At 36.7% G+C, this 21392-nt stretch overlaps 1 protein-coding gene across 2 annotated transcripts in view; it reads right to left on the bottom strand.

The window, feature by feature from the left end:
- Nucleotides 1-2195: 2195 nt before the first annotated feature.
- Nucleotides 2196-21392, bottom strand: part of LOC102846712 (UDP-N-acetylglucosamine--peptide N-acetylglucosaminyltransferase 110 kDa subunit-like) — an 80048-nt gene continuing 60851 nt past the window's right edge. The window contains exons 20-22 of one of the 2 annotated variants that reach the window (XM_006895983.1): nucleotides 5120-5372; nucleotides 4771-4894; nucleotides 2196-2921 (exon numbers count right to left, since the gene is read on the bottom strand). In XM_006895983.1, coding sequence (XP_006896045.1) covers nucleotides 2747-2921; nucleotides 4771-4894; nucleotides 5120-5372 — 552 coding nt within the window. In that variant the 3' untranslated portion in view covers nucleotides 2196-2746. The remainder of the gene's footprint in view (nucleotides 2922-4770; nucleotides 4895-5119; nucleotides 5373-21392) is intronic. The other variant, XM_006895984.1, reaches the window with a different exon arrangement.

Raw genomic sequence — 21392 nt, 5'->3', positions numbered from 1 at the left:
TCACTAGGGTCTGCTTACAACTGTTCCTCCTCCTTTGTATTTCCATACTTGATAGTTCTACCTAGGTTGCCCTTTCTGTTAATCTGCGTGTGTTCTGTTGTACACAGGGTTAGGTTCTTGAGTTATGCCAATTGGCTTCAATATCCTCCCCTGGAACTATGATCCTGAGCATCCAAGCCCAGACTCATTCTCTCAAGTGGTTGTGTGCTGTTGAGTTGTAACCAATGCTTAGATGACCCTCCAAGTGGTTTTTAGAGGCATTAAATTGCATGGCAGGAGACTGCCCATTTTATTCAAGAGCAGCTAGTAGATTTGAATCACGTGCTTTTGGAATGGCAGTGCAGCTTCTTACTACTACATCATTAGAGCTAGTGTAATATAGCCAATAAATCGCCGTAATTTTGCCCTCCTTGTTGTTACTGTATACCATTGAGTCAGAACCAACCCATAGCTGACTCTCTGGTAGGTTTTCAGAAGCAGTTAATCACACAGGAGGAGGCTGCCTATCTTTTTCCTGCTGAGCAGCTAGTGGCCTCAAACTGCATTGTCTTTGGGATTGCAGTGCAACTTCTTGCCACTAGGCCGCCAGAGCACTGAATTGCTCCACTACATATATTAAATATGTGGAACTACCACCTGATAAACCTTTACCCAACTTTTAATATAACAAAACACAAAGTAACAGTTATGTTACACAGATATCATTCATTTATTATTTAAAGATCGCAAGACAACATCTGGACTTTACAGCACAATTATATGGTTTTTTGTTGGTTTTTTTTTTTTATAAAGCAGTGTATAATAGAAAAAACCAATTAGCTTCCAGTAACATCTATATCTCTATTCAGAATTAAGTCTTCCACAGACATGTTAGCTGGAAACAACAGCCTGTTACAATAAGCAAAGCTTCAACCACAGCAGCTACTTTTCGTGCCAGGAAAAAGTTCATCCCTATAGGAGGAATGATGTGCTATATATGGATGGCTGTTAAGTCACAGTCTTGAGGGCAATGGAAGTATATTATTCCCACACTACAGAGGTTGGTAATGAACTTCAAACATCAGTTAACTGCAACCATGCTGGCAATCTAATATTTAACAGATATTTTTTCCAACCAGGTAAAAAATAAATTAAGAAATCCCTAAACTGATGTTTCTTTGTTTATACTATTAAAAGTTACACATTTCATTGATAGGTAATTCTAGGGTTAAATAGTACATTTGAAACTCCTTGCTCAGATTTTGGTCAGCACTAAGACTCAGAAATTTGAATTCTCATTGATCAAGAAGAATTTATCAGCAAGAATAGATTCAGGTATCAGCTTCAACTACAGAATAGCTGCACTGCCTCAGCACTTAAGACACTGTAATCAAGAATACTACTAGCAGACAAAAAAAAATCTGTTACTGGACAGCTTAAGTGCAGAGTAATAAGACAAAACATTCTTATGTTGGCTTGTTTAAGCCTCAAGCCCTCAACTTCTTGTTGTAATTCAGTTAATTTTATTCCTATGGTTTTTAATACCAAGCATTCACGTGCTACTGGAGGACTAACATCTAATCTGACTCCAAACCAAACAGCAGTGCAGTTAGCTACTGACAGATGTCAAGATCAAATCCAAAAGACAATTATTACCCTAGGAAGTCTGAAAACTATTTACTTGTATACATAGACAGTCTAGTTTTTCAGAGCTTTTAACGATAAGATACCATGTTTTAGATTAAAGTTATTTCATATATTGGAGTTAACTGTGACTTACTCATAAAAAATACAAATATTTATACTTACCTGGGATTTCATTTCTGCTGAAAGAAAGAGGAAGAACATGACTCGCTTAAAACAAACCTTAGGAAAAGAAAGTAAAAATCTTATCACACTATCACTTTTGGAAGCAGCATAGAAGAGGCAGTCCAAGGTAAAACATTGGCGAAATAGTGAAAAGAACTCTGTTATTATCAATGACAGCATCATAACTGTGTCCTTCATAATTAATAATCAATCACTCCTAAGAATTTTCATTTGGCACCAGACGGAGTGTTTAAGAGAAACAGTGTGAGGTGTTTTGAATCAAAATTAAAGTGGGTGAGGGGAGTGAGAAGGAAATGGAAAATGGGCCAAAATTTTTTTGATTCATCATCTAAACCAAAAAACATGGATAGTTCCAAGCACTAGGTCAGACACTAAATAACTGATACAGGCTCTAATGGTTTATAAAACCTATAAAAAGACTACACCAGCAAAGCCTCCATTAATTTGTATAGTTCAGAAACTAAAGCAAGGAACATTATAGTTTAAAACCTTATCTCAGAGTATACTTCACATGAATGAAAATATCTGAAACCAAACACATTTTTAGAAGTTCAGATACTCAAAATATAAAGGAAAAAAATTAAAGCACAGAAGACTCGGTCAATCCATAGAATTACAAAATGGTTGGATAATTTGTATCTTCTCTCCACAATAAACAACCCATCATGGAAGAACAGAGATAAGGCCTTCTAGACCTATGCACCACCCAGATGCTGAAAATTTTTATGATGATTCTTTGTGGAACAGTAAGTCTCCCATTTTGTGTCTTTCTCTCTACCACACAGGAAGCAAGCTTAGCTGTATTCTCATTATTTTCCACCCATCTGCAGCATGGTACTGTACAGATAAGTAATAAAGTATGTTATCAAATTCCCTTTCCGCCAAAAGGCTGAGGCTCAAATATAGGAGTTATTCTCTTGTGCATACAAGTCTTTATTTAGGGAGACTCGGTGACTTCAAGAGGCTTAATCATGTGGTCAGGTTTGTTGCCAGCTGCATAATGCTCCCACATCTGTAGATAGAGGCGCTCTAGTTCCACTGTGTACTGTTTAGTGTTGAACAGAGGGCTAGATATTCTCTGCTTCCAGACTTTGCCCCGAATTTTCTTCAGGCTGTGTAATAAATTTAAAGGACAAAGATTCAGAACCAGACTCCAGAAATACCAAGTCACTTTTGAGGCAAAATACATGACCAAACTTCATTCTGTTTTCTTTATACTTGTAATCTAATTCACTTAGCCAACTTATTGGGGGGGGGGGGGTAATCAGTTCTTTCCCCAGACAAAGGTATACAAAGATATTAAGTTGTCTCTATGCCATTTCCAATTTTAAAATAAAAACCATTAGCGGCAATAATACATGGTAATTCCTAAGCACAACCAATTAAAATGTAAACTGCTTACCAAGAAAGTGAGCAAAGTATACACAGAAGTTTAAATGTTCATAACTCCTTTAGTCTATCAGTAATACCTAAATCTATTCAAATGGTATAACCTCATACATGTACAAAGATGTTCATTAAAGTATCATTTATAATAGTGAATGTACAAGAATTAAAATGAAATACTCAGTTAATTAAGATTTTTAAGAAACAGGAAAAACTCAAGGGAAAAAAAAATTAAAACTCTCCATTGCCTTAATTTTCCAATTGTTCCTGAACTGAATATATGCTGAAGTGGAAAAAAGTCTTTAGAATACATACTTTAAAAGTGATTCTACCAAGGAAAGACAAAACTAATTAATTTTTTTAAATGTCATTAATACTATTAAGATCCATTTAGAAATTGAGCAGAATAATTCTCTCTACTCCTCTTTTGAAAATACTAAGCACTTATCTCTTGATTTCAACCCAATCAGACAATATTAACATTTCTTTTCAACTAAAAAAATACCACCATACTCGATTTAAGGAGTCCTCGTGGCACGTGTTGGCTACTAACCAAAAGTCCAGTGTTTCAAATCCACTAGTTATCTGCACTGTGGGAGAAAAGAGAAGGTATTCTGCTTCCATTAGGATTTACAACCTCTGCAACCTGATAGTGTGACTCAGCACTGACTTGATGGCAGTGAGTTTAGATGAATATGAAAAACATGTTGAGTCAAAAAAGTCTTTAGAGTGACTACTTTAAAAGTAATTCCATTAAGGAAAGAAAAACTAATTTATGTTAGAAAAAAATTTAGAATGATTGTCTAGAAGGGAGATTATGCAAAAACCAACATAAGATAATTTTCTAGAGCAATGTTAAGTTATAGGTATTTAGGTTATAAAAGGTAGTTCTCAAAATTCACTAAATTCCATTTAACATTTGTTCATTTCACTGTCTTAAATTCTGCATTAAAAGGAGAAACAAATACTGAACTCTAGTTAATGACAGATTCCATTCTAAAGCATTTAAGACGATTATTTCCTTTGACAAGGGGATAAAGAAATAATTAGATTTTAAAAATTTAAGGGAAAAAAGCTGCATTATAGGGTTGAAAGTCTAACTTTTTATTAAAGATCCTTAAAATTTTGAAGGGTTGTATTTACCTACATTGATGCCTATAACTCAATGACTTCTCATAAGTAAAATATTTTTTAAACTTATTTCTTATATAAGCAAATAATAGATATACTTTGATGTTACTTTAAATTTTCACTAGAAAAGGTGAAATTTTTTTGCGAACCATTGGTCGGTTCCGTATTTCATTTTCAATAGGAATTGAAAATTCTTTAAACTTTTCATTTTGTTCTTTAAAAAATACTCAGCCATTTATTTTTTACACCGTAAAACTCACTGATCACTTTATGAAAACTTGGAATTCTGCCATTCAGAGATTATACATGAGTTCACCTATTTTATATTATTACATGAGGGTTTCATTATTAAATGTTTTTTTTTCTGACTTTATAAGGTATACTCTAAATTGTCCTTATTTCTTCCACTTTACCATGTAGTTTATTCACAGAACGTTTACTTACTATTCTAAATCAGTTCCCAGCTTCACAGCAATGTCTTCATATTCTTGTCTATTTTTAGCAATGAGTTCAAGACAGCCTAAACAAGTGAGCTGAGAAGCTGCAACTCGAGAAGCAAGTGTCTCTCCTGCATTTAGAAAGACAAGAAATGCATATCGAAGAATGTGACAATTTTATTTATGTCAAGCATTCACACAAATGCAGCTGAAGACAATGAAGCTAAGAGTTCAAACTTAAACAAGCTGCATTTTCTATCACCTGGCTTTAGTATACATGGACTTACCTATAATTCTTTTTCACAAAAGGAAATGTTAAGAACAATGATAATTCCAGTGACTTATCACTAGCTCACCTGGCATAGTAACCATGGGTGTCCCAGCCCAGAGGACGTCCATCCCAGTGGTATGTCCATTACAGAGTGGAGTGTCTAGGCAGACATCCGCCAGTTGACCTCTCCTGACATGTTCCTCTTTGGGAGCAACAGGTGAAAAAATTATACGGTTCTGGGGAAGGCCCATGTTTTGTGCATACTGTTGAATATTAGGTTCTCCTACTGCTGGAAAACGCAACAACCAGAGCACACTATTGGGAACACGTTTCAGAATCTAAAACAGAGACAATAAAAGAAATTATTATTAATAGCAGACATACCTACTTCAACAAAACCTCCCCTAAATCTCCATTCTTTTCATTAAGATAGTAGCATTCAGCAAAGTTTTAACTCACAACTCTGATGAACTTAAATATGGATAGCTCATCTACTCAGTTGCCCCAAAGAGTCTTCAGTAGAATCTGGCTTGCATGTGAAATCAATGACACTGTTCTGTAGTTTCCACACTCAGTTGGGTCACCTTTCTTTGGAATGGGAACAAATATAGATCTCTTCCAGTCAGTTGGCCAAGTGGTTGTTCTCCAGATTTCTTGGCACAACTTGGTGAGCACATCCAGGGCAACATCTGTTATCTGGAATACTTCAATTGGTATACCATCTATTCCTGGGGCCTTATTTTTTGCTATTTCCTTCAAAGCAGCTTGAACTTCCTCCTTCATCACCATAGGCTCTTGCTCATATGTTATTTCTTTAAATTCCTCTGTATCTGCCAATTCCTTTCTATATAATGACTCCGTATATTCCTTCCATCTTCTTTTAATACTTCCTGGATCATTTAATCCAGGAACTGCAGCCTTCAGTATGGACTAAGGCTCAATGTCAAGAAGACAAAGATTCTCGCCACTGGACCAATTAGCAGCGTCAGGATGGATGACGAAGAGATTGAGATTGTTCACAGCTTCAGTTTGCTCGGCTCCACAGTTAACACTCTTGGTACCAGCAGTCAGGAAATCAAAAAGCATATCACGATGGGAAAGTCTGTTAGGGACCTCTCAAAGGTACTCAGGAGCAACAGTATCTCTCTGGAGACTAAGGTGCGCCTGATACAGGCCATGGTATTTGCAATCGCTTGTTATGCATCAGAGAGTTGGACAATGACTAGGGAGGACAGAAGGAGAGTGGATGTTTTTGAGCTGTGGTGCTGGAGAAGGGTACTGAATGTACCATGGACTGCCAGGAAAACAAACAGATTCATCTTGGAGAGGATTAAACCAAGCTACTCCTTGGAGGCAAGGATTCTGGGGCTTCGTCTGACATACTTTGGACATGCTGCCAGGAGGGACGGGTCCTTGGAGAGGGACATCATGCTTGGGAGGGTGGAGGGACAGCGCAGGAGGGGAAGACCCTCTATGAGATGGATTGATTCGGTGACTGGGGTAATCGGGATGGGTGTATCAGAGGCGGTGCGGTTGGCGCAGGATAGAGCAGGGTTTAGGGCTGTTGTGCATAGGGTCGCTATGAGTCGGAAACGACTCGACGGCACATAACAACAACAACAACAGTCAAAAGTTTATGTGCAAAACCAAGAGCCAACATCATTCTCAATGGAGAAAGAATAGAAGCATTTTCCTTGTGAACAGGGACCAGACACTGTTGCCCACTGTCACCACTTCTTTTTAATATAGTATTGGAAGTACTTGCTAGAGTAATGATGAAAAGAGAAGGAAATAAAAGGCATTCAGATTGGCAGAGATGGTCAAACTGTCACTATATGGAGATGATATGATAGGGTACACAGAAAACCCCAAAGACTAAACAAAAAACTGTCAGAGCTAGTAGATCAATTTAGTAGAGTGGCAAGATACAAGGTAAGATACAAAAATCAGTGGGATTCCTATACAGTAAAAAAGAGAATGCAGAGAAGGAAACCAAGAAAGCAATACCATTTACAATAGCCAATCATGAACTGAGGTGTTTGGGAGAAAACTAGAGACACAAAAGACCTGTACAAAGAAGACTACAGAATGTTTCTTTGAGACACAATAAAAGGACTTAAATAAATGGAAAAAATTTTCCCTGTTCATGGATAGAAGACTCAATACTGTGAAAATGACAATCCTACCAAAAGCAAGCTAAATGTTCAACGCAATCCTTAATCCAGATACCAAATTCCTTTTTCAAGGAGATTAAAAGGGAAACTGTCAAGTCTATTTGGGAAGGAAAGAGATCCCGAATAAGCAAAGCATTTCTCAAAATAAAAATTGAAGTGGGAGACATAGTACTCCCTTACCTCAAAACCTACTGCACAGCAGTATTAACCAAAACAGCACGGTACTAGTTAAATGACAGGCACATAGACGAATGGAACAGAATTGAGAACTCAGAAATGGACCCATCTGTTCACCAAGGAAATTAAGCCTATCGAAGGGGGACATGACAAGCTCTTCAACAAACAGTACTGGCAAAATTGTAATACCACCTGCAGAAAGCTGAAACAGGATCCACATTTCACACCATAGACAAAAACCAATTCATGGTGGATCAGAAACGTGGGAATAAAGCCCAATACCATAAAGTCCATAAGAGACAAACTAGGACACCAAGCGTACAACGCCTAGTCTACGGTATAAACGTACTGCTAAATGAGGCCAGAAATGCACAATCTGAGGAGGGTAATATTGATGAATGGGACCTTCTAAAGAGTAAATCTCTGTTCTCATAAAAACCTTTTTTCCAACAAGGTGAAAAGAAAACCTACTGACTGCAAACAAACATTTGGCAATACCATCTCAGACAAGGGTCTCATAACAAAAGTTTACAGAACACTCCTGGGACTCCAGAAGAAAAAGACTGATAATCCAATTATAAAATGGGCAAAAAACAAAGATTTTTCACACAGGAAGACATTCAGAAGGCAAACAGACACATGAAGAAATGATCTAAATCACTGGCAATAAGAGAGATACAAATCAAAACCACAATGAGATACCATCTTACCCCAGTAGCAGTGGCAAAGTTTACCAGGGCAGCAAGTAATAATGTTAGAGAGGATGTGGCAAGATAGGAACTCTTTCTTGGACATTGTTGGTGGGATTGTAAAATGGTACAACCACTCTAGAAGGCAGTTTGGAGCTTCCTCAAAAAGCTGAGCACAGAAATTCCATATAACCTAGCTATTCCAATGTTTGGAATATACCCTGAGAAAATGAGAACTGAGGTACAAATAGAGACGTGTACACCAATGTTAATAGTTGCATTATTCACCATAGCAAGAACATGGAAACAGCCCAAACACCCAACTACAATGGAATTGAGAAATTATGGTACATTCACACAATGGAATGCTACGCAGAACGCAGGAGAAATGATTTTGTAAATTACTACCCAACATGGGAGAGACTGGGGAGCATTATATTGAGTTGACTCAGTCTCATACATACTGTGTAAGACCACTATTATAGAACAAGTATGAAGATCCAAGGAGGGGGAGCTTAATCATAGGGTCACACAATTTGAAGGGTGGAGGGAGGGATGGGTAAAGGAAAGGGGGAAAATCTGGTGTGGAAAAACAATGTATAAAGAACTTCATATACTTTTTATGTAAACCAGTAGAAAATAAAATGTTGTTGCTGCTGTTGGAGCCAATCCATAGCTGACCCTCTGGAGAGTTTTCAGAGGCAGTTAATTGCACGGGAAGAGACTGCCCATCCTTCTCCCACAGACCAGCTGTTGGGATTCGAACCACATACTTTTGGCATTGCAGTGCTGCTTCTTGCCATTATGTTACCAGAACTCCCTAGGCCACCTAGGTAGGAACATTATTTTGCATTTTTAAAATGGCAACATTTTAATTACATGGTTTCTTAAAACCAGAACATTCAAAGAGAAAGACTGTAATAAAAGAGGATGGTAAAGGCTGAATTAAAACCAAGAGAAGGCTTCCACTGAAATTTTCTTATTGATGATCTTGAAGATGGAGGAAGGGGTCCATTATCTAGAGAATACAAACAGCCTCTAGAAGCCAACAATGGTCCAGGAAAATAGAAACTTTAGTACCAAGGAAACAAATGAATGGCAATTCAGGTAAAAACCTAGATGTCTCAGCAAGCAGTTTCTGATCTAGAACTGTAAGAAAGGAATTCAGCTCTTGGAGACATCTTGATTTTGGATTTGTGAAAAACTGACATGTGTCATCAGACTTCTGATATAAAGAATTGTGAGGTAATGTGTGTGTTGTTTTAGGCCACTCAATTTGTAACTTGTAATGGTAGCAATAGGAAATGAATTAATAATTTTTTATAAAATAAATTTTATCAGAAACAGGTATAAATTTCATCATGCAAAAGAATGATATGGAAAGAAAAAAAAGATAAGTGAAGAATGAATACCTCCCCTACCTACCTACTCCAGAAGTGAGATTCTAATGAGGAAAATAAGCATAAAATTGCAACAAATACTATAAGCTTCTTCGCTTTGTATGTTGAGTCAGAATCAACTGATAGGTGATTCTCCATCAGGTTTTCAGAGGCTTTAAATCACATGGGAGGAATTTGCAGAGATTGCTGTCTCTCGCAGAGCGGCTGGTGGATTCAAACCACATACCTTTGGGTTGGCAGTGCAGCTTCTTACCACTAAGCCACCAGAGCTCTTGTCAAAAACTATAAAACAAGGTATGTATGGCAAAATTATGTTGCATTTTATTGTTGTAGTATATCGTTAAATCAATTTTGACTTTTATATCCTAGTATATTAGCTATCAACCTTAACAAATCAAATGTAAAGAAAACAGCAATTATTTTTGGTGACATATGACTCTTAACCATAATATTATAAACTATCAAATCTGTAAATAACACTCAACATAAACCCACTATTGATTAATCAATAAAAATCCACGCAACAGTTCCAGTACTCTCAAGTGAACTCCCTGACACACATTCGTTAATTACCATGCCATATTTGTTATGTTCTTAGTATTTACTGGTTAAGTGTTCATTTCCTACCTTTATTTATACAGTGAAATTTTCTGAAAAGTTTTAAGGTTCAAATCACACTCTATGACAGCAAGAGTTCAACCGAGCCACTCAGTTTTCAGTTTTGCTCACTCAACTTTTTGGAATTCAGTAATTAATTGTATTTTAGTACTACTGATCATCAATTAGCTCAACATGTTGCTGAGATGGTTAAGTATGCTGGAAAAGGAAGAATTTAATGATAATTTGAGACTGGAAGGACACTAAATTTCTCTCCTGTTAATAATTAAAGAAGATAAAGTATGTTATTATTTATAGCTTCCAGAAATATCTGGCTCATGCCTGGGCACTTTCCCGTCAGCTAATCATCACTTGGTTAGGATCTGACTTATGTCACTGTGTTTTATTTTCCACAATGCCCTTCAAATGAAGCTAATAAATGCAGCCCAACCAAAGATTAAATAGGCACTACATCTTCTCTGGAACACTTCTATTACTTTGATAAATTAAAACAAAATCAAATAAACAAAATAGGCATGTTTCAAAGATATTACCAAAAAAAGAAAACTATACACAAAAATCCTTAACAAAATCCTACCAATAGAATCCAAAAGTACATAAAAAATATAATTCATCATGACCAACTGGGATTCATAATAGGTATGCAAGGATAGTTCAACATACAAAAAACCAATCAACAACTTTTTTCCACATTAATAAAGCAAATAATAACCATATGATCTTAAAAATTGATGCAAAAAAGGCATTTAACACTATTCTGGATTAAGACACTCAGCAAAATTGGAATAGAAGGGAATTACTTCAACATAGTCAAAAGTATATATGCAAAACCAACGAATATCACTCTCAACAGAGAAAGACTAAAAGCATTTTTTATGAAAACAAGGACTAGACAAGGATCCCCACTGTTGCCACTTCGATTCAATATTGTATTGGAAGTACTTGCTAAGGCAATATGACAAAAGAAGTGGTGAAGCTGTTACTATATGCAGATTATATGATACTGTACACAGAAAATGCCAAAGACTCAACAAAAAACTCTGAGATAGTTGACCAATTTAGTAGAGGGGCCGGATATAAGACCAATATTCAAAAATCAATGGGATTCCGCTACAGTAATAAAGAGGACTCAGAGAAGGAAACCAATACCATTTATAATAGCCCATCACAAACTGAGATATTTGGGAGAGAACCTAACTAGAGACACAAAAGACCTGTGCAAAGAAGACTACAGAATGTTTCTGTGAGATACAATAAAAGGACATAAATAAATGGAAAAATGTTTCCTATTATTCATGGATAGGAAGACTCAATATTGTAAAAACGACAATCCTACCAAAAGCAATCTACAATCCAGATACCAAATTCCTTTTTCAAGGAGACTGAAAGGGAAATTGTCAATTTGAAGAGGAAAGAGACCCCAAATAAGCAAAGCATTTCTTTTTTTAAAATTATTTTTTATTGAGATTTTAATGAAAGTTTAAAGAGAACTTGGATTTCCTTTCATTCACTGTTGCACATTTTCCTCCCTTCCCACCCATCCCCCAGTTCGCTTTTCTCTTTGGAAAAAAGAATTCTTTCATTGTTATACAGGTCCCCCCCCCACCCCCCAGCAAATCCACTATGTAGAAAAGCAATATATGATTAAGTATTATTGGCATGACATAAATGCAGAATAAGAACTGCACAGCAAAGCACTTCTGAAAAACAAAAATGAAGTAGGAGGCACAGCACTCTCTGACTTCAGAACCTACTATATATAGCAGTAGTAAACAAAACAGCATGGTATTGGTACAATGATAGGCACATGGACCAATCGAACAGAATTGAGAACTCAGAAATGGCCAATCTATTTATGGTCAACTAATAATCAACAAGGAAATAAAACATACCAAATGGGGAAATAACAAGCTCTTCAACAAATGATGCTGGCAAAACTGGACTGCTAACTGCAGAAAGCTGAAAACAGAATCCACATCTCACATCATACACAAAAATCAACTCAAGGTTGATCAGAGATCTGGAATTAAAGGTCAAAATCATAAAGTTCATAAGAGAGAAAATTAGGGTCAAGCTTAGACTGCCTATCCTATGGTACAAATTGCCAAATAAAGCCAGAAATGCACAATCTGAAGAGGATAAAATTGATGAATGGGACCTTCTAAAGATGAAATATCTGCTAATCAATAACTTTTTTCAACAGGATGGAAAGAGAACTTACCTACTGGCAAAACCATTTCAGACAAGAGTCTCATAATCAAAGTTTACAGAATACTCCTGGAGAAAAAGACTGATAATCCAATTACAAAATGGGCAAAAGACATGGAAAGACTCCACACAGAAGACATTCAGATGGCAAACATAAAGAAATGCTTTAAATCGCTGGCAATAAGAGATGCAAATCAAAACTACAATGAAATACCATCTCACTCCAATAGCAGTGGCAAAGTTTAGCAGGGTAGCAAGCAATAAATGTGGAAGATATGGAGACATTGTAACTCTCATACATTGTTGGTGGGATTTTAAAATGGTAGAACCACTCCCTGAAGCCTAACAAGTGACTGCCATCACTTGCTATGCATCAGAGAGCTGGACAATGACTGGCGATGATAGAAGAGAATTGATGCCTTTGTGCTGTGGTGTTGGAGAAGAGCACTGAATATACCATGGACTGCTAAGCAAACAAACAGGTTTGTCCTAGAGAGGATGAAACAAGGCTGCTCCTTGGAGGCAAGGATTCTGAAGCTTGATTTGACATACTTTGGACATGTTGTAAGGAAGGACCTGTCCTTAGAGAGTGACGTCATGCTTGGGAGGTTGGAGGGACAATGCAGGAGTGGAAGACTCTAGATGAGATGAATTAAGTGACTGGAATATCTGGGGGTAGGTGTGTTGGAGACAATGAGATTGGCAGAGGATAGAGCTAGTTTTAGGGCTGTTGTACACAGGGTCGTTATGAGTTGCAGGCAACTCAACAGCACGTAACAAAAACAACTACAACCACCACTATGGATGACATATGGTTAGTCTAATTTTTACTTTAAATAATTTTTTAAATTATTGGTTATCTATCATTCACTCACTCATATACACTGTCTTCTAACATCAAATTGTTTACACAATGGACTTTTCCCATTTCCTTTACCCACCACTCTCTTTACCCATCAAATTGTGCCACCCTATGATTATCACCCTGCCTATCCTCGCTCCTCTGCTCCTACTCTACCCCCTTAGATCCTCATATACATTTTAATAGTTGCCTATTTCTACATTAATGGTTTTATACAGTATTTGTCATTATGAGACTGAGTTAGTTCACTTAGCATAATGCTCTCCAGTCCCTCCCAAGCTAGGTCGTGATTTATAAAATCATTGCTCCTGCATGCTACATAGTATTCCATCATGTGAATAGACCATAATTTCTCAATTCATTCCATTGTGGTTGGACATTTGGGCTGTTTCCATGTTCATGAGATGGTGAGTAACACTGCTATGTGTACAAATATCCGTTTGTGTCTCAGTTCTAATTTCCTTGAGGTATATTCCCAAGCAGTGGCCTATCTATGTATTTCTATGTTTTTGATGAAATGGTTCCGAAGCGGTTGTACCATTTTGCAATCCCACCAACAATGTACAAAGAGTTCCTATCTCTCCACATCCTAACATTTCTTTCTTACTGTCTTGTTAAACTCTACTATTGCTACTGGGGTGAGATGATTTTGATTTGCATCTCTCTTACCATCAGTGATTTTGAGCATTTCTTCATGTTTTAGCCATTCGATTATCTTCTTGTGTGAAAAGTCTTTCCATGTCTTTTGTCCGTTTTGTAATTTGGTTATCAGTCTTTTTTTGTGGATGTGCTGTAGGATTATGTAAACTTTTTATATGAGACCCTTACCTGAAACAGTGTTGTCATGTTTTCTTCCCATCAACAGGTTTTCTTTTCACTCTGTTGGAAAATGTCTTTGATATGCAGATGGATTTAATCTTTAGAAGGTCCCATTCATCAATTTGACCCTCTCCTAATTGTGTATTTTTGGCTGTACTCGTCAACCTATTTATACCATGAAATAGGCCTTATCTACTCTTGGTCCTAATTTATTCCTTATTTTCTTTATGGTGTCAGGCTTTACCTCTATGTCTCTGATTCACTTTGAATTATCTTTTTTTTTTTATGGTGAGAGGAGGAACATCTTAGTCATCAAACTGGTATCTTGGTTCTTTACCTTCTTGATGTTTTGAATGTTGCCTCAATACATGCTGAGCATGAAACCAAGAAAAAGGAATCACCTGATAACTTTGATCTTTCCTGTTTTAAGATGCTCTTTATCAGGATAGTTGTTACGATATAATTAGAACTGAAGGCTGCAGTCTTTAATCTTTGAAGTGCTTCAAATACTTTTCACTTTCAGGACAAATAGTATCATCTTCATGTAATAGGTTTTAAATATATCTTCTTCCAAACCCTGAGTCCACCTTCTTATTCATATAGTTTCTCAGGTTATCTGGCTAGCATACAGACTCAAGTATTCAAAAGGTCTCACACACATAGTTCAGTAAGACACAGCAGGAATATCTGCTCAACATACAGACTGAGTAAGTATTCAAAAGGATCTTGATACACTTCATCCCAGATTTTAAACCATGCATTATCCCTTGTTCTGTTCAAAAGATTATAGTGAAGGTGGTATTCTTTGATAATCTGCAGCGAGCACTTCAAGCTCTCTCTTTCAGCAAGAAATTTTGTGTCATCTGCATAACACAGGTTAGTGATAAGTCTTCCTGATAATGATTTTGATGATCAGAGGAAGACTTATCTGTCTTCATAGAGTCTAGCTTCTTGAAAATCTGCTCTCATGAACCTCTCCAGGGTACTGAGAATCAATAATATTAGCCTAGAAACTAAGGTGCACCTGATCCAGGCCATAATCTTCACAATTATGCACAATTATGACTAAGGATGACAGAAGAAGAATCAATGCATTTGAGTTGTGGTGCTGGAGAAGAATCTTGAATACACTGTGGACCACCAAGAAAATAAGTAAGTCTGTCTTAAAAAGGGGGTGAAACCAAGTAACTTTCTCCTTGGAGGACAGAATTTTGACTCTCTGTCTCACATACTTTGAGCATGTGGCCAGGAGAGACCAGTACTTGGAGGGCATCATGGTTGGAAGGTTGGAGGAACAGTGTTGGAAGACCCTGGACGAGATGGATTGATACAGAAACTGGGGCAATGAAGCTAGATGTGTTGAAGTCAGGTCGCTATAAGTCACAGACAACTCGATGGCACGTAACAACAACAAAACAGACCAAATAAGTACAACAATACAGACCAAATAAGTATGGAGAGAAGAGACAACTCTGGTGCATAACGTTCTTAATTTTAAACTATATAGTGTTCCCTTTCTAACACAAGAGCCTCTTTCTTGGTCTACGTATATGTTTTACATGAGCACAACTAAGTGTTCTAGGATTCCCATTCTTCTCAATGATATAGTTTGCTATAATCCACACAGATGAATGTCTTTGCATAATTAATAAAGCACAAATAGACATTCTTCTGCTTTTCCTTGCTTTTAGCCAGAATTCATCTGATATTAGCAATAGCCCTTCTACCACAGCCTCTTCTTCTAAATCTACTTATATGTAGTATACATAATTGTTGTTAAGTGCCGTTGAGCTGTAGATGACTCATAAAGACCTGAACACTTGTATAAATGCTATAATGTCTCCAAGTTCAGAGAAGAAAAGCTGTATCAGAAGTGGATGTCACTCCTGCATCTAAGCTTGTTTTAATTGAGGAGCTTCCACCAAACACATGTGTGACAGATTATCGCATTTGACACATGAAACATCTGTAGAATCAGGCTGCTTCAGCATACTTCCACACCTGGATTCCAGCCCCATACTGGTGATCAAATGCCTTTTTAAATAGGAGGCTGAATACAATCAACTCATACAAAATGGCTAGTAAACTTTGCCCCTAAGTCTCACCAGAACCAGAATCAAACCTCTGTAGAATTAGACTGCATCAGAATACTCTCCACCTGGATTCCAGCACCATATTGGTGACTCCATGCCTTTTTAAACAGGAAGCCAAATACAATCAACTCACACCCAATGGCTAGTAAACACTGCCTCTAAATCTCACCAGAACCAGAAATCAAACCAAACCTCTGTAGAATCAGGCTGCTTCAGAATACTTCCCCACCTGGATTACAGCGCCACACTGGTGACCTTTTAAAAAAGGAGGCTGAGTACAATCGGCTCACACACCCAATGGCTAGTAAATATTATAACCTTCCATAAGTTCCACTTTCTGTTGAATCACCTTTCTTTAGAATGAGTACTAATGCAGGTCTCTTCCAGTTGGTTAAACAGGTAACTTTCAAATATATTAGCATTGTTTATTAATCATAAACTGTCTCCTGAAAGGGTTGAACAACGATTAATATTTTCATTACAATGATTATATTCTGTCCATCTTCTGATGCTGCCCGTATCATTAATATTTTGACTCCAGACTTCAAAGTATCAATTTTTTTTCTGTTTATTTAGCTTGAGAAAAGTGGTCTTCCACTTTGGTTTCCAATGTTATTGAGTTATAAATTCTTTGAAAAGACTTTTACTCCACTAACTTTCATTTTCTACCACCCATTCTTCTTTTTTTTAAAAAAAGGCCAAACACATACTGATCAGGGAGGGGAAAAAACTATACGCAAATTACTTTGAAGTAAAAATACCACTTGACCTAAATGGACTGTTTGTTATGAATAGAAAACATAGAAAACTTGTTTAAATAAGCTGGCCTGATAAACTGAGAGGTAATGGTACAAATGAATTCTTTCCCAATGATAACTTTATGACACTGCTACAAGAATATTAAACATTATTTATACTAGGGGTTAGAAAACTATACCTTGTATTTGCAAATAAAATTTTTATCAGACCACCACCATATGCATCCATTTTTTTGTCCAATTGGTGGCATGATGATAGATGGTGAAGAGACTGAGATTGTTAACAGCTATAGTTTGCTTGGCTCCACAATCAACACTCTTGGTACCAGCAGCCAGGAAATTAAAAAACAAAGTGCACTGGGAAAGTCTGCTGTTAAAAACCTCTCCAAAGTAATGAAGAGCAACAATGTCAGTCTGGAGACTAAGGTGTACCTGATACAGGCCATGGTCTTTTCAATCACTTGCTATGTATCAGAAAGCTAGACGACGACTACGGATAAAAGAAGGAGAATTGATGCCTTTGAGCTGTGGTGTTGGAAAAGAGTATTGAATATACCATGAACTGCCAGGGGAACAAACAGGTTCATCTTGGAGAGGGTGAAAACAAGGAAGCTCCTTGGAGGCAAGGATTCTGAAGCTTCATCTGACATACTATGAACATGCTGTAAAGAAGGACCAGTCCATGGAAATGGACATCAAGCTTGGGAGGGTGGAAGGACAGTGCAAGGGAGGAACACCCTCAATGAGGTGGATTGGTTCAGTGACTGGGGTAATGGTAGTAGGTGTGTCAGAGTCAGTAAGATTGGCACAGGATAGAGCAGGGTTTAGGGCTGTTGTACATAGGGTTACTATGAGTCGCAGATGACTCAATGGCACATAACAACAACAAACAGTGCTTTCTTGCTACAACAGCAAAACTGAGACAATATGAACCTCAAAATAAAAACCTATCATTTGGCCTTTTAGAAAATACTTGTTAGCTGTGCTTTAGAATATAGGGCATAAATCAAGAAAAGTGCTTTATAGAGATGTTATCTAAATTAAAATAGCTGATCAAAGCCAATAAAGGTATCGGAAGGAAAAAAGAACACTATCCTTTATGGTCACAAATAGAAAAATCCTCAACAAACCAAACCCAATAGCACATAAAAAAAGACTACCATAACCAAGCAGAACTTATGTCATGAACATGAGTATAGTTCCATATATAAAAATAATTAGTGCATAAACCATTTTCATAAAATGAAGAAAAAGTAGTACATGATCATTTCAATTGATGTAGAGATTCAACAAAATCCAGCAACGTTCCATGATAAAAACCTCAAAAGATTTGGATCAGAACAGGAAATTCCTTAAAACTAACAAAGGACATTATGAAAAATCCTCATTGAACATGCTTGCCAACAGAAAGAAACTGAAAACTTTCTTCCTAAAATAAGGAACAAGACAAAGATGCCTGCTCTCATCAATGCTATTTAATACTGTACTGGAAATATGCAAGAAAAAGAAATATAAGGAATCCAAATTAGGAAAGTATGAAGTAAAATAATCTGTGTTCACAAATATGCAGAGAAGTCCAAAGAATCCAGAAGACAGCTACTACCACAGAGTCACAAGTACAAGATAAAAACACAAAAATCAGTTTTGTTTCTATATACTATATGACAAATCTAAACAGAAATTTTCTACTTATAATAGCATCTAAAATACCTAAGAAATAAATTTAAGCAGAGGCAAAACACTTGTACTCTGTATTGGTTTTTTTCCATTCCTATACTTCCAGAGGCTGACCCCTAACAGAGAATGTCTGAGAATTATCTTTTCAAATAAATCTTTCTTTTCATACTAAAGAAAAACCAAACAGAACTATAAGATATTGCTGAAAGAAATTAAAGACCTTAAAAAATATGAACTGGAAAACTTAGTATTAAGATCAATCTATTACCTAATTTTTTAAAAAAATAAGACCTAAATCCGTTTACAGACTCAATGAAATCCTTATTACTATCCTACAGTCTTTTGACAAAAATAGAAAACATGACCTTCAAATTCCTATGAAATTGCAAAGGCCTTAAAATGGTAAAACACAAGTTTTAAAAAGAACAAAGTTGAGTCCACACATCAAGATTTGAAAAGTTAATCCAAAGTTAAAGTAATCAAAACAGTGGTGTAGGCTCAAATGCGGGAGTCAGCAAGTTATATTTACCTACAAGTAGCCCAATGTCTTTTCTCTCCCTATTCACCATTAGAGAAATGACCCATCTAGCTCTTTGAGATATCTATTTTCCAATTAAAATTACGTTCTCTCACCTTCAAAAAAGCCTCCCAACAACAAAAAACAGTGGGGTACTGGCATAAAGGTAGACGGAGATAACCAATGAAATACAGAGTCCAGAATCACGTGAATTTTCAAGAATGTTGAAACATCCTTTTTTTTTTTTTTTTAAAAAAAAAGGTATCTTCAACAAATGATGGACAACTGAATTTGCTGCCATTCTTAGGTGTTCCAGAGTCAAGTACAACCCATACTGACCCTATGAACAGATTCCAGCCTTGTTCTATCCTGTACTATTCTCACCATCTCTGACACACTACAGTCAATTGCTAAAGTCACTGTGTCAATCCACGTGGTTAAGGGTCTTCCTCTTCTTCGCCAACCTTTCTAAGCATCTTCTTTTGATGCTTCTTGGATCATCCGACATAATGCTCAGAGCATCTGTCAATACTGCAACTCGGGGCTTAAAGTTTTCAGTTCTCTCAGCCTGAGAAATGCAGGGCGATTTCTTACCTTTTTATTCTACTATTATAGCTCTTTGTACATTTAATTTTAGTAACTTGCTTTTTGAAACTTTCTGTTTAGCTGTGTTTGGCATCTTTTCCCTTTTTGGGAGGGCAATTTTCAACCTCTAGTGCAATTTTTCAGATTATCTTCTGACATCCATTTTGGATTTTTTCTTTCTCCTTTATCTTTGTAATGACCTCTTTGCTTTCTTCATGGATAGTATCCTTCATCTCATCACACAACTCAACTGGTCTTCAATGCTTCAAATCTATTTTTAAGATGACTATTCTTGCTTTATTATTCCTCTAGGTTTTATAGCCCTAGTGTACAAGTTGCTATACAGTGGTCACTCGTGGTTCCTGTGAGGCTGAACACCGTGACACTGATGTGTGTCAAATGTGTTAATGGCTGGTTACCCAATGCGGACAGAGTGGGGTGGAGCTCCCTGCTTAAAAAAAGCGTGGAAGGTGGAGTGGCACCCACTTCCCTAATAGCTTGCCTCCAGAAACCCTATGAACCTGGAGAGAGGATGAGAGAAACCCAAGCGTATGAGTCGCCTATGACTCGACGGCACTTAACAACAACAACCATCAAATAGGATTTGACTGGTACAGGAGGAGATTGCCCCTCCTATTGAGAGCATCTTGTGGATTCGAACTGAGTACCTCTGGGACTGCAGTGCAGCTTCTTGCCACTAGGAAACCTGAGTACCCTTATTTTTAAGATGACTTTGTCATGGACTTGTTTTAATCTTCTTCGGCCTCAATTCGAACTTGCACATGAGTAATTTACAGTCTGTTCCACAGTCTGCCCTGGTCTAGTTTTGACTGCTGACATTGAGCTTCAACAGTTCCTTTCATAGATGTAGTCAATCTGATTCCTATGTAGTCCATCAGGTGAGGTCCATGTGTGAAGTCCACTGGTGTTTTTTTAAAACAGGTATTTGCAATGAATGAATCACTGAATATACAAAACTCGATCGTTTTGGGCTGGGTTCATTTAAGCAGTATAGCTGTGCAGTGCTGTATTGTCCTTTTGCCCTGCCCAAAGCAATTGTTTCCTACAATCTCTGTCTAGCTCAAATCTATAGTAAGACAGGGACGCTTGGTCTCAAACATAATTTCTCTAAGTATATTCTGAAATTATTTTTCTTAACTGATATTTCAACATAATCATTATAAATATTGTCTGTTTTTTAAGGTTATATTACTTCCTGCCGCTGTACTGAAAGACATCAAAAATTTCTGAGAGATTCGTCCAAATTCTAATCAAGAAAGAAATATTGGTCCTTGAAAGGGTCAGTCTTCTACAAAAATTTTTAAAGAGGGTAATTTTTAAAAATTACTTAAATTTTTTAAATTTAACTTAAAACTTATAACCAGGGTTGGATTTGATTTTACCTACGTGTTTAAGCTCTGTGTTAAAATTGTAAAATTTAGTATATTTTATCTTAGTATTTTTTAACAAAGCTTAAATGGCATAAACACAAAAAGAGTGAGATGAACCTATATTTTATTCAGTCTAGAATATTTTTTTAATATCATTTGTTACGTTGTTATTGTTGATTGCTGTCAAGTTGAGCACGACTTACAGCAACCCTATGAACAAAAGGCCTGAGACATTTATCAAAGTTGATAGAGTTTCCAGAGACATGTTGTTTAGGAAGTGAATGCCACTCCTGCTTCCAAATAATTTGCTGTAATAATATCTATAATTAAAAAGTCAAGCTCATTGCTGTTGAGTCAGAACCGACTCATAGCTGACCTCCCAGCAAGTTT

This window comes from Elephantulus edwardii, unplaced genomic scaffold, assembly GCF_000299155.1.
Source record: "Elephantulus edwardii isolate Elephantulus edwardi_28Jun2011 unplaced genomic scaffold, EleEdw1.0 scaffold00178, whole genome shotgun sequence".
Taxonomy (NCBI): domain Eukaryota; kingdom Metazoa; phylum Chordata; class Mammalia; order Macroscelidea; family Macroscelididae; genus Elephantulus; species Elephantulus edwardii.
This window is presented reverse-complemented; position numbering and strand designations above follow the sequence as displayed.